Source organism: Montipora capricornis, chromosome 4 (genome assembly GCF_036669925.1).
Source record: "Montipora capricornis isolate CH-2021 chromosome 4, ASM3666992v2, whole genome shotgun sequence".
In the NCBI taxonomy this organism is placed as follows: Eukaryota; Metazoa; Cnidaria; class Anthozoa; order Scleractinia; family Acroporidae; genus Montipora; species Montipora capricornis.
In genome coordinates, this window is record NC_090886.1 from 17,413,705 (window position 1) to 17,426,204 (window position 12,500).

The window sequence follows — 12,500 nt, forward strand, 5'->3', positions numbered from 1 at the left end:
GAATCACTAACAAGGATCAAGTCCAACAAAGTATTTGTAGTTTCAGTTGTGCAAGTTGGTTTCTTTATCCAGTTCTTGTAGCTGTAATAATTCATGATCTGACACATTTTTTCCGTAGATATCTGAGTTTAAGAGCAAGTTTGCATTAAAGTCACCAGTAATGAGAACATTCTTACGTGTTCTCCATATATGTTCGAGGGTCGAGTTAAAATGACCAAAGAAGCCGTCGTAGCCAGGAGGTCTATAAACACAGCCAACGAGGAGTCTTTGTGAACGAGCTTTTACTTCCAGCCAGAGAGCTTTGATGTCTTCTCGTTCATATTTAGAAATTATTTCGCAATCAATATTCCTTTTAACATAGAAGGCGACACCACCACCTTTCTTGTCTCTTCTATCGAGCCTCCAGAGACAATAGCCATCGATGAAAAGTTCAGAGTTGCCAATAGATTCATTCAGATGGGTTTCTGTAATGGCAAAGACGTCTAATTTTGAATACTTGAGAAGAAATCTAATTTGGTTCAGGTTGCAGTAGAGACCACGGACGTTTGAATGGCCAACTGTAATGGAGCAATTTCTGTTATAGTCTAATGTATCTGACAAAGACGCAGTGCTCTATCAGTAATTATAACAAAGTTTCTATATAATGCGCGCTCTCATTGGTTTAAACAGCGTGCTTTATGAGAGTACAAAGCACGGAACAAACGAAAGCTCATGCCATCATCCGCAGAAATGGCAGATGAATTTCCGAATTTTTTCCTTGGGTATTATTGAAGCTGTCAGTTAAAGGCTTGCTCAGATATTCTGTCAAGTGCTTTGGATGGAAGACCTCAGCCGTCGCCTGGTCCAGCAGTTCTTTCAAGCTCAGAAAGTCCTCACGCTGGAGTTCTTCATTTACAAAATTCCCAACAGGTTTTCAGATTCCAGCCGCAAGCAATGAACAGTTTGTTTTCCAACTGTCATGTCAGAAACGTGCAGGTTTTCATGGGCAACAATTCGGCCGGTTTTCACTGAACTTAATTATTTAGATCCTCTTTTTTGCTGTTTTCTACGGACTGAAACCGAACATTGAGACACTTGTTTTTCCATAAATTCGAATTTTGTGTGATTTCTGTCAAGCCACTTTCCAGTTGATTGATGTTTTGACAAGCCTTTGTTTCATTAACCAATCAAATAATTTTAAATATTTTTACAAGCGCTCTGATTGGTCCAAATTAGCGTGCTTTATCAGAGTATAAAGCACTGTGCTGACGACACCTCAGTTCGCCACAAGCAGCGCTCGCTTTGAAAATAAAGTAGAATTTTTGAAGAAAATTACTTGTTCTTTATCATAAAACAAGTAAAGAAGCCTTAACTGTGCTCTGTTCTGTTGTAAAGCACTTAGGAAGCGGCTAGAGCACTCAAGAAGTAAGGAGAAACACTCGCCTATCGGCTCGTGTTTCCCACTACACTTCTTTCGTGCTCTAGCGGCTTCCTGCGTGCTTTACAACAGAACAGAGCACAGTCAAGGCTTCTATATTTGTTAAATAAATTGAGCTTTCAAGCCAACTGAGAAGTGGTCATTTTGGGAGGATGTAGAAGACGTGGATATGATGAGTGTCAAGGGTGGAATTAGTAAATACTGAGTTTGTACCAGAGTTCAAATACGGTTTTTAAAAGAAGTCACAAGAGTGTTCATTAAGGGAACCCTAACTAGTGGTGGGAATCAGTTGAGATTTCACATTCGATCATCAGAAATAATCAGATTGCCCCGACCGATCGATCATCGACTATAATCGGAAAAATCTACCAATAAGCATTCCACATATTTTTCATCTAAATAGAAGTCAAAGTGGGCCCTTCCTTCACTTGATGAAAACCAAAATATTCCCACACTTTTGACCTGGCGTTTCCAGGATAGCGAAAGATCTCCAACTCGTCCATTTTAGCCACAATGTTGGACTTGTCAGCAACATGTAAGCGAGGCATGTCTGAGAGAGGACACTGGAAATTGGGGAGAGATTTGGGAGAGCAAAACAAACATTTTCAAGCCAAAACGAATAGCTCATCTTGGATCAGAGGTGACATTATCTTCCTCTGGTGATTTGTAAATTCATTTGAGATCTATTTCAAAACTTATTTTGGACGATAGTGATACTACAAACGCAAAACAGTGAGCTTGTAATTTATGTTTTGGTTCAGTTGTTTACGAAATACAAAGCGGCTTAGCATGCCACATCTTTCAAATAAGCGTGAGGTATTTGAAGTGACAACAACACAGCGAACAGGGTACCGCCAGGTAAACGCAGTCAATCTTAGATTATATCTGCTGTTGTGACTTAGAAGTTAGAGTCCATGAAAAAAGACAACTCACACAAGAGTTGACAATACTTTTATTTGTCCCCAATAAATTTTATTTGTCCCCAATAAATTTTTAATTTTTCGGCGACAATCGATTATGAAAAAAGCAAAATCGATTGTCGCGTCGCTTGAACTTTTTGATCAACTTTCGATTATAATCGATCATCGGCCCACCACTAACCTTAACTGTACAATAATAACAAAAATGAAAGAATGTGAATACCAAGTAGTCCAAATAAGGACTGAGGAAAGTAAAAACCCTTATACCGAAGAAGCAATCCATTGACCCAAGGCCCTAAATTCCTTGCAACAATGGGAAAATTTAATAATAATTTTTGAGTTTTTAAAAGAAAAGCTCATTTCCTCAAATTTTATGCCACCCAGAGAGCCACAATGTTCAAACGTTTGCCCTAACGTCAGAGACGTTCACACACAAAAGAAACTGTCATAGCCATTAATTCCTTACATCTAGTTATTCAAGTGAAGTAAGAATGATCATTGATGGGAATATCTACCAATAAAAACAGTTTCAACAGATTTCACTAAAAATATTTTTGTCACGGTTGGACTACACTTGGTACAACTCGAGCACTTAAGACCTGAAAACTACATGTACATGTATAGTAAAGGGTTTCAGACCACTTTTAAAGAAAATTGGTATTGCTGGGAATTGATGGCCTTCCACTGATGTTGCTATGGTAACCTCATAAAAGAAGGGTTTAACTATAAAAGAACAAAAACATAGCATACTTGATCTCTTCGTCTTTTTTTGAGGTTATGTCTCCGAGACAACTGCTTGTAATGCTCCTTCTTTTTTGTCTGATAGTAAAACAGGATGCAGTCTGCAACACTCTGACAAAAAATAAAAATAGGCACGCATTGCGTACGTGTGGTTGGGCAGTAATATGACACAGTGCTTTATTCCATAACTATCAACTCAGCTGCATTTTGTTTTCCTGAAGATACAAGTTGTCCTTGCATAATATGTAGCTCTAATAGTGCACAACATTGCTTTGGTATTGTAAAATTAATCATTATAGTGCTATGGTAGATGTCTTGGGTAAATAGCCTCTGAGAAAACATGTAGTTACTAGTAAAATACCAAACCCAGAAAGATCGAAGAAAATGCATGTAGAAGGGAATTGAGAAATATTGGCTTCGACCCAGGCATAAAGTTTGCTTCAACTTCCTTTTCACAGCAAGTTTATGAGCCTCTGACTGGAAATATCGACAATAAGGCGACAGCTGCAAAACTTCAAATTTTATTTTATTTTGCCCAAGGGAGCCCTTTGGTGAAACTTTTTCAAAAATTATACAAAAAAGCTCTGGTGCGCTTTGTTTTTTCCAAAAAAAACAAAAGTTCAAAATTCGCCCAGATAGCCGCTGGTCCCTTGGAAAAACAACGATAAAATCTGAAAATTTGGTAATTTGGCATGCAAGAACTTGTGCATTTGCGATATATTTTGTCTTTTGGTAAAAGGTCCTTTTATCTTTTCAAAAAAACAAAATTCATGTAATGTTGTTTCGTTCAAGTCAGCATAATGACCCGTTGAAATAATGTACTTTCTACCTTTTAGGCAGATGTAAAATAATGGTCAACTTAAAAGTGTACAAAAACCTTCGCATATAAATTCACACATCATTTTGTGCAACGGGTTAAAGCTTTATCCTTGTAGTTTATCGCCACTAATTGTCTTTTTTTGCCTGACAAAAGCAGCGTGTCAGGGTTGAAAAGAGTTGTTTTGACTAAAAATCCAATGAAAACCGCTGAACAGATGTCATGCAAGAGCCAATGTTTCAGTCATAGCCACTGTTTCAGAATGCATCTCTTTTGTGCAGAGAACTTCACTGACTTTCTAAATACGTTTTAACTAGCGTGCAAGACCGCCACACATCATTTCATCTTACAGAACTACAGCTGTAGTCGAACACATAATAATGACAGCAGGTGTCTATCGAGGTAATGTCACAGCTAAATAAATTGACATTATCTTATTTGATGCGATAGTTTAAATAGAGTCATTTGGTAATGATGTTGAGAAAAGAATTCTAAAACAACAATCCACTCCAGCACTTTCGATATGAACGGTAGATTGGAAATTAGTCTGTAGTTGGCTAGTATCTCTGGATCGAGATTAGGTTTCTTGATGATAGGTTTGTCACAACTGGTCTTAAAGGCCGATGGAAATATGCCAGATGACAAAGAGATGTTCATTATGTCAACAATTGGATCAAGGATCACATCCAAGCATTCTTTCAGAATTACTGTGGGTAAAGGATCCAACGAACATGATTTAGTTGATGACTCTTTAATCACAGATTCCACTTGAGATGCTGATACTAAATCAAATTTGGACAATGATGAAAGACAAGACTTCCCAGTCAGTTCAACAGAGAGTTCAACAGAAGCGTCAGTAGAGCATGATGCTGCCAGCTTAATAGATGAGCAGCATATCAGATATTAAGCTGATAAGAACAGATACTACACTTGATCTTAGCCAAAAGGCCGGGAAGCTTTGTCAATGGAGAGGGAGGGGGAGGGTAGTTTAGGAATCAAAAGGGACTTTAAGCAAATCGCTACAGCTGGCGCTGATACGGCTGCTGGAAGTAAATTTCCCCCAAAATGAGACACTGAGCATGTACGTCGGTTGCATCCGGCTGTAGAATGAAATCTGACCACGTCAGTCGGGATGTTTTGCTGTAGTGGCTACTACGCCGGGTTTATTTCACTTTTCTGGCCCTTTTCAATGGACATATCGGCATTTTAAGAATTCCCTTGGATACTATAAGGCCAAGATTGTGTCAAGGTTGCCTCTCAGAAGTTTTGGCAAAGGTGTTGGAATGGCGAAGTGAGTCAAGTGTTCAGCATGAGGTTGTTTTTCTTCGGTTAAGTTTGCTTTGAGGATTTAGTGAAGCTGTTTTATATCTGGATACTATATGATGCTGTTTTTGCTCCTTTGAGCATTGATATATTTGTGTTCTTCACTCGATATTCTTTGAGATATTTTTCTCTGAAATTATATATTTCATCCATCAAATTGTTGTTATAGTACAAACTGTATGGCATTTGCTTTTGCTCAGAAATAATCTGTTCGTCCTAGCAAGGTGAACAACGGCCATCGTCCTTTGAGCAAAGCCCTTTGGTTGAGAGAAACTAAATAAAAGAGTTTAAAACTCCCTAGCTCATGTTTCTTTGTATTTTGCTTTGCTAAACTTACAATTTAGCAGAATAATTATAATAAATAATAATTTAATATCTTATATTGCGCGAGTTACATAGAAGATGCTCACTCGGTAAAGAGGGCAAAGAATTCCATAGTTCTGGTCCAGCCACAGAAAACGAGTGGTCACCAAGGGTGGATAGAGTTGTTAGTGTAGTTCGCTGGAGTAGAAATCTATCGTCATTTGTTCTTAAAGAGTATCTGGAAGGAATCTTGTGCTTTAAAAGTTCAGATATGTAATCAGGGGCTTGCCCATTTAACGCTTTGTAGCAGAGAAGTAGAATCTTGAATTGAATTCTGTGTTTAATAGGTAACCAGTGTAGGTTGAATGATGAGGGAGAAATATGATCAAAGCGTTTGACATTGCAGATGATCCTTGCGGCAGCATTCTGCACGCAAGTTTCTGTAGTTGGTATGCAGGTAGTCCATACAAGAGGCTGTTGCAATAATCGAGCCGAGCTCTCACAAACACATTAATTAAAGTCTGGATACAATCAGGGCCAAGGAATTTCCTAATTTTCCTAATATTATAATTATAAGTGATAAAAGGCGGTCTGGCAGATCTTATTAATGTTTGTCCATCTTTAGCTGATTATCCAGCCAACAGCCAAGGTTCTTAACTTCACTGCTAGGAGCAACTGTATAATCGTCTACCGTCAAGGAGTCGATGTTGACCTTTGCGAGTTGCTGTCTTGTTCCAATAATGACAAACTCTGTTTTGCCGTCATTCAGTTTCAACCTCTCTGATAGCATCCATTCCCTTATGTCCGCAACGCAGCTTTCTATGGCCTGAACAGCGGCCAGTTGTTCATCATCAAAGTTGGCATTAAAGGACATGTACAATTGCGTGTATTCATCTTGAATACAAGACGAATATGGAAGAGATCACTCAGAAGATAAAACGTAGGCGCTGGAAACTGATTGGGCATGTGCTGAGGAAAAGTGTATATGAGAACACAAGGATAGCCTTAACATGGACCCCAGAAGGAAGATGTAGGAGAGGTAGGCCGAAGGAGACATGGCGAAGAACGGCAGAGAGAGAACAAGGTGAACTTGGGTTCAAAGGTTGGACAGAAGCCGGTTGTTGTGCGAAAGACCGAGAAGCTTGGAGAGAGAGAACGCAAGGCCCTATTTCTCTCAGAGGGAAAAGGAAAAGATGATGATGATGATGATGACAATTGTGTGTAGCCGGCGTATGCGTGCACATTAGGTAGATGGCGCTCAATGACCTTAAACAGCTTGCTGGTATAGAGGATAAACAGGAGAGGTCCAAGGCAAGATCCTTGAGGTACACCATACTTTGTCCCAAATTTATTGGAAGTTGCATCATTGATCGAGACAGAAAAGGACCGGTTGTGCAGATAAGTTTCAAACCAGGAATAGGCGTACTCTGAAATACGTCAGTGTGAAGACGAATGAGCAAAATAGAGTTATCGACTCTGTGGAAGGCTGCGCTGAGGTCAAGCAGTACAAGAAGGGGGGCGCGCTTCTGATTCATATTAAGTAGCATGTCGTTTTTAACACGAAGCAGGCCAGTTTGTGTGCTGTGAAATCTACAGTATGAGGACTGGGCTTTAGGATAGAGTGCATATGCAGTCAAGTGATCATGGGTTTGACTGAACACTGCTTGCTCTACCAGCTTCGAGAACACTGAGACATACTCTCCCCAGACCTTTTCAGTCATGGCAGCAGTAGTAGCACCAGCCGTAATGATTTGCTCAAACTCCCTAACGAGTTAACAACTCGTACATTCACTCAAACCAAGCAAAGTAAACCAAATTATGCACAGTAATACTATATTTCCTAACTGGACTCATTAGGCAGGGCTCAAAGTTAACGACCAAATTTTGGTTGTGCACATAAAAAATCATGAGTGATCGCACTTGTGTGCCTTAAAAGCTCAAATATGGCACAACTGAATTACCTCTCTGCTTTCTCACCGGACTATACGTGGGTACTCCGAGTGGTACGTCACGAAACAGAAGCTTCAATCAACAGAGATAAAGAGATACAGTGTATATAGAAAAACGGACCCTAAATAATAAAGTTACATTATTTTCTTTTCATCGGTGTGTGCTCATTTGTAGTCAGTTTTCTCAACGAATTCCCCCAACGCCATTTTTCCTGTTGATGTTTCATTCCACCCCATAATCTTCTGTTTTGTTAAAACTCCGCTGGCTCATGCAAATGAAGACTACAAATGAAGCACATGCTTATTGCGCATGTCAAAGGTTTGTGATAGTGAAAGGCCAAGAGAGGGTCAACAATATGAGCCTTTTTTTTTTCAAGGAAGAAATTTGTTTAAAAAGTGAAGTATATACCAGTTAAGTCATCAAGCTTGTATTGTCTTGTATTCAATAAGTTTGTGTTAAAGAGCCAGATACCAAATCAGTCTGTGATAAAGCTAAAGAGGCTATAAGAATCCTCACGTGATCTTTCATGTTTTGTAGGCTCACTTAACAACAGCGGAATTACTGTAAAGGAATGCGCGAAGCACAGCATGCTCAAGTCACAGTCAGCAAACATATCGTGGGGAATGCGGTTTGAAGAGTCCTGTCCAAGGACGACAGTTGGACAAAAGCGAGTTTCGACCCATGGCAGAGGTCTCCTTTCCCGTACAATGCAAAAAGAAAAGAGACCTCCTCGCACGGAAATTCAGTTCAATGGGTGCAAGATTTTTAAACGTGTGACACTTCTCAAGCATTTACAGAGTTGAGCTACGTTTACAGCAAGGACTGCTTTTTATTGGTAGCAGTAAATCGAAATCAGCAACGCAGCAAAAACTATTTCCAGAAGTTTTGGCCAGACAGGAAATGGCCCGGCGCAAAGAGCTTCAGCGAGAGCTTGACGTCAAATTCAACTTTGCTTATACAATAACGAAAGAACAACTCCCATTCACAAAGTACCGGCCGCTGCTTTTGCTTTATAAAATGAATGGAGTTGACATCCGTCCAACCTAGGACAACGACGTCAACATTTTACGTAGATACTAGTTTGAACCATAAGAAACTCAGATCAAATTTTATGTATGACGTAGTCCTGTGCTCATATCTTTCTTTGGTGATCTCACACTGAAATTTTGGCACTGGAACAACTCCAACGTCATCATGTTTTAACCGCTTTTGGTAAACTTAGATCCTTGAAAGAAAACTTGCGTGTGAAATTGTCTAGTGCAAAATGCACTGAGCAAATCAATGAGTGTTTTTTTTTTCAGTACCAGAACTCAGATTCTTCCTCGTCAAGTTTACGAAAGAGATCCACTCATATTCTTTTGATAGCTTTTGGCCTTGAATCACCATAAAACGGCATTTCATGGATAGAAAATTCATTTTCTTTGTCTTTTGCGTTGTTGCAGCCGGATACAACGCATCAACGATCTGTATTAAGCCTAGTCTCCCACACAGCTCTCTTAGGAATTCGTCACACATTCCTCTCCCACATAGACCAATCACAACGCACTTCCAGATTCTGGAAGTGCAATCTACAACCTGAGAAAACTGCAAGACGTTGGGCTTCGTGTGTTGGGCATTTACATGTAAAATCGCTGAGTTAATTCTAATGTCAAAGAGAAACTGGAGCGTATAAATTCCATGCTTTCGATTAGATGTTTGCGGTAAAAATGAGTATGGTATAATTTGTATGGTTGAAACATCCTGTGCGATTCAAATTTATTTGTCATTTATATCATACATTGTATTTTATTTGTACATTTCTTTCCGTGCTATTTCTCACAAATCAGTGGAGTCGTTTCATTTGAATAACCTCATTTCTTGTACATGTAGTCCTTCGGTTGAACTGATTTAAGGTTTGCTTTATTTTTCAAATTGAAGAAACACTGAGCACGAACGATTGGTTCGCAACACAACAACATTAAATCAATTTTTAGAGACGGACATCGCCAAAAGCAGCCTGAAAAATTTCTTCTAGGTTTCTTTTTGCCACTGTCCTAGTTGCGTTCATTGCACTTGAAGGTAATGGTTCTCGTGCAGTTCAAATACACTCGCAGTAGTAAATCTTTGTATCCGTATTTATTTATTTCCGGGGCGCTTTCAATTTTACTTGAAGATGAAACGACACCATACCCTGGCCTTGCTAAGTACTCACATTTAGACTTGCAAGAGTGCAAATGCATAACCCACCGAGGAAACAAAATTAATGTTTCTGATTTTGAAACGGCTCCGTCTCTTTCATGATTCATCCAAAGAAGATCTAGAAGTTGGCGTATTGACCCTTGCAGGGAAGATCTACAAGGCGCTGATTGGTTTAAGTAACCCACACATGATTTCCAGATGAAAGTTTCTTAACAAAGGGAAAGGAATGTGTGGCTCGTTTCAGACGCTCATGGGAAAGGAACGTGTGACAAATTCCTAAGAGAGTCTGCGTGGGAGGCTCTTTTAAGCCTTCAAATGAAAATATCTCAAAGGAATGACCAAGAGATATAAACAAGCGTTCCCGAGATGATGTCACAATCATCTCCAGTCCCCCTTCTGTACCCCGCCGGAAGTGAAATGCTGCGTCTTTTAATGGATTAAACTATGGAAAGAAAACTCGAAATCCCAAAACAATTTTTGCAGTTCTTATCAGGACAATGGGTACAGAGTGTCAAGTATTTATGAGTCAATGAGTCAACGAGTTAGTGCAGTTAATTAAACCATAAAATGAAAGCTAAAATTTCAGAGAGTGCTTAGGCCTAATCACTGAAACGAGGGCTTAGGCTTAATCAACAAATTATTGCTATATTGACTGTGAGTCTCATTGACTCATGACTCATGACTCATTGACTCATTGACTCATTTGACTCTTAAAACATGCATTCTCATGGGTACATTCAATCAAGCAAACGAAAAAAAATCTGTCACATACTCTTTAGGAATAACAGTTTGACTAGTTTACAGTATTTATTTTTGCACCAGTGCAAAATATTTTGTACTACACTCAGTCTGTACACAGTAGTTCAGAAATAAATTGTGCCACAAGTCAAAATTGAACTCTGTACAACATACTGATACTTACTTTTGCAGGGAGAAATGATGAAATCAAATCAAAGTCTTTGGGATTGTGGATGAACCTGTAAAAGTTACAAGGAATTTTATTAAGACAAGACAAACTAGTGAAGGAAGTAGTATCAGATGCATCACTAATACTTCTCTGTAAGATAATAATTATCACATTTTTAACGGCAATGATTTTGTGTGTGGCTTGTGAATATCTTGAACACAGATTGCAACTTTAAGCCCTTCTTGCAAATACTGCTTATCCAAAATTGTGAACTTTCGATTTCTTACAATTTTCCATCACTGGTTCTCATCCCTGGCTTTGATTTCCATCACTGGTCAGTGATTTTTGCATAAAGGAGAGTGTTTTTTATCGAAAGAGCTGTTGTGACAAGGGAGTTGAGGTGGACATAATGGTTTTAAACAATGCGCCTTACAACCACATGAAGCTGACTATGACCTGAAAACCCTACACATACAAAATTAAAATGAAACCATAAGGAAGCACTGACTATTTATCTTACTTGTCTTTAAATATGTGCCTTTCTTTCTCACTCCATATGTTCTTGTGTTTTCTTTCATTAATAATAGCTAATGGGTCACGTACCAGGCCTTCAAAAAAGATAAAAAGGAGCTCGAGTCTAAAGTGGGAAAGCAGCATCAAAATTAAAGTGTATATGACAGGTTCTTTTCTATTTGCTCGATAAAATCTCCACAATGTACTGATAAGTATGGAAAAAAATATTCTATGGCGATTTTTCTTCCCTGTGTTTTGATGTACCAAAAACGTGAAATTTCACTTCCAGTGGGGTAGAAAACCGCGATATCGAACGCAGGAGACTGGGAATGGTTGTGACGTCATTTCAGGACATTTAGTTTCGCGGAAAACAGATGTTTCAGTCATTTTCTTATTTGTGTGACAGTGTGTGGACTATTGTTGGAGTTATCCCCAACCTTTTTGGATAAAAACAGCATAAATAGATGAAAAGCTGCGAAAGCTTGAATTTAAGCGACTGTAAACAAGAACAATTACTTTTGACACCAATATGGAACAGTCAGACGCCGAATCAATCGGATCGTGGGTGCATATGTGCAAAACAGAGCTTGACGAAGATCATGAAGAACTCTACCTTAAGATCCAGAAGGACCCTATATGGAGGAGCCCATGGCAAACGATGAATGGTTAGCACAATACACCCGACAAGTGGAACAGAATGAAAGGAGAAATCAGGAGTTGCAAAATCGCTTTGACAAGATCATTGAACCCGCGAGTTGGTAAGTGTTCGCTCTAATAGACCCTTTCGGCAAAACAGTGCATGCTGGGTAATCACGATAAAATACATGATGAGCTTACAGACTTTGGAGGGCGAGTGACCGACTTTCCTCTTCCCATCCTAAAATAAAACTAAAGTTGTCCAACGCTCCGATCCAGAAAATCTTCGAAAGTCATATCTTCCATCTGAGAGAAAAAAGATAACTCAAAAAGTGATAAAATCGACTCTAGAAGAAATGTTTTGACGCAAACAATGAGGCGTCAATTGTGACTGCCCGCACTTGGGCATGTTCATGACAAATTTTCTCCATTTCACAGACTTGAATAGCTTCTACACAACTTGTACTGATAAATAAGCATGGAATCAAACACTCGCCATGACTTCGAGAAAACTTTATGAAAAACGGTGAATTCTCGTTCACAAACCATCACAATAAAACTTTGGCGGGGGTTGCAGCTGTCCTCTGTAAGTATATGGGTGGGTGGGTGTAGCAGGTTCACATCAGCTGAATAGCTGCCAAAACTTCAACCTGCTCAAACATATAAAATAAAAAACTCTCCCTCCGAAGTCTGTAAGCTCATCATGTACTTTATCCTGATTACCCATCATGCAACCACCAAGGGTCTATTTCTCACCTTGACGACAAACCTCAATTACACTTTGCCAATAGAATG

The 12,500-nt window shown here is 39.1% G+C and overlaps 1 protein-coding gene and 1 pseudogene across 2 annotated transcripts in view; both read right to left on the reverse strand.

Moving 5' to 3' along the window:
* Window positions 1-12,500, reverse strand: part of LOC138045694 (serine-rich adhesin for platelets-like) — a 133,594-nt gene that overhangs the window by 60,957 nt on the left and 60,137 nt on the right. For both annotated transcript variants that reach the window (XM_068892280.1, XM_068892279.1), the window contains 3 exons: window positions 11,077-11,164; window positions 10,572-10,626; window positions 3,088-3,189 (listed from right to left, as the gene is read on the reverse strand). In XM_068892280.1, the coding sequence (XP_068748381.1) occupies window positions 3,088-3,189; window positions 10,572-10,626; window positions 11,077-11,164 (245 nt within the window). The remainder of the gene's footprint in view (window positions 1-3,087; window positions 3,190-10,571; window positions 10,627-11,076; window positions 11,165-12,500) is intronic.
* Window positions 4,650-4,855, reverse strand: LOC138047647 (U2 spliceosomal RNA; annotated as a pseudogene).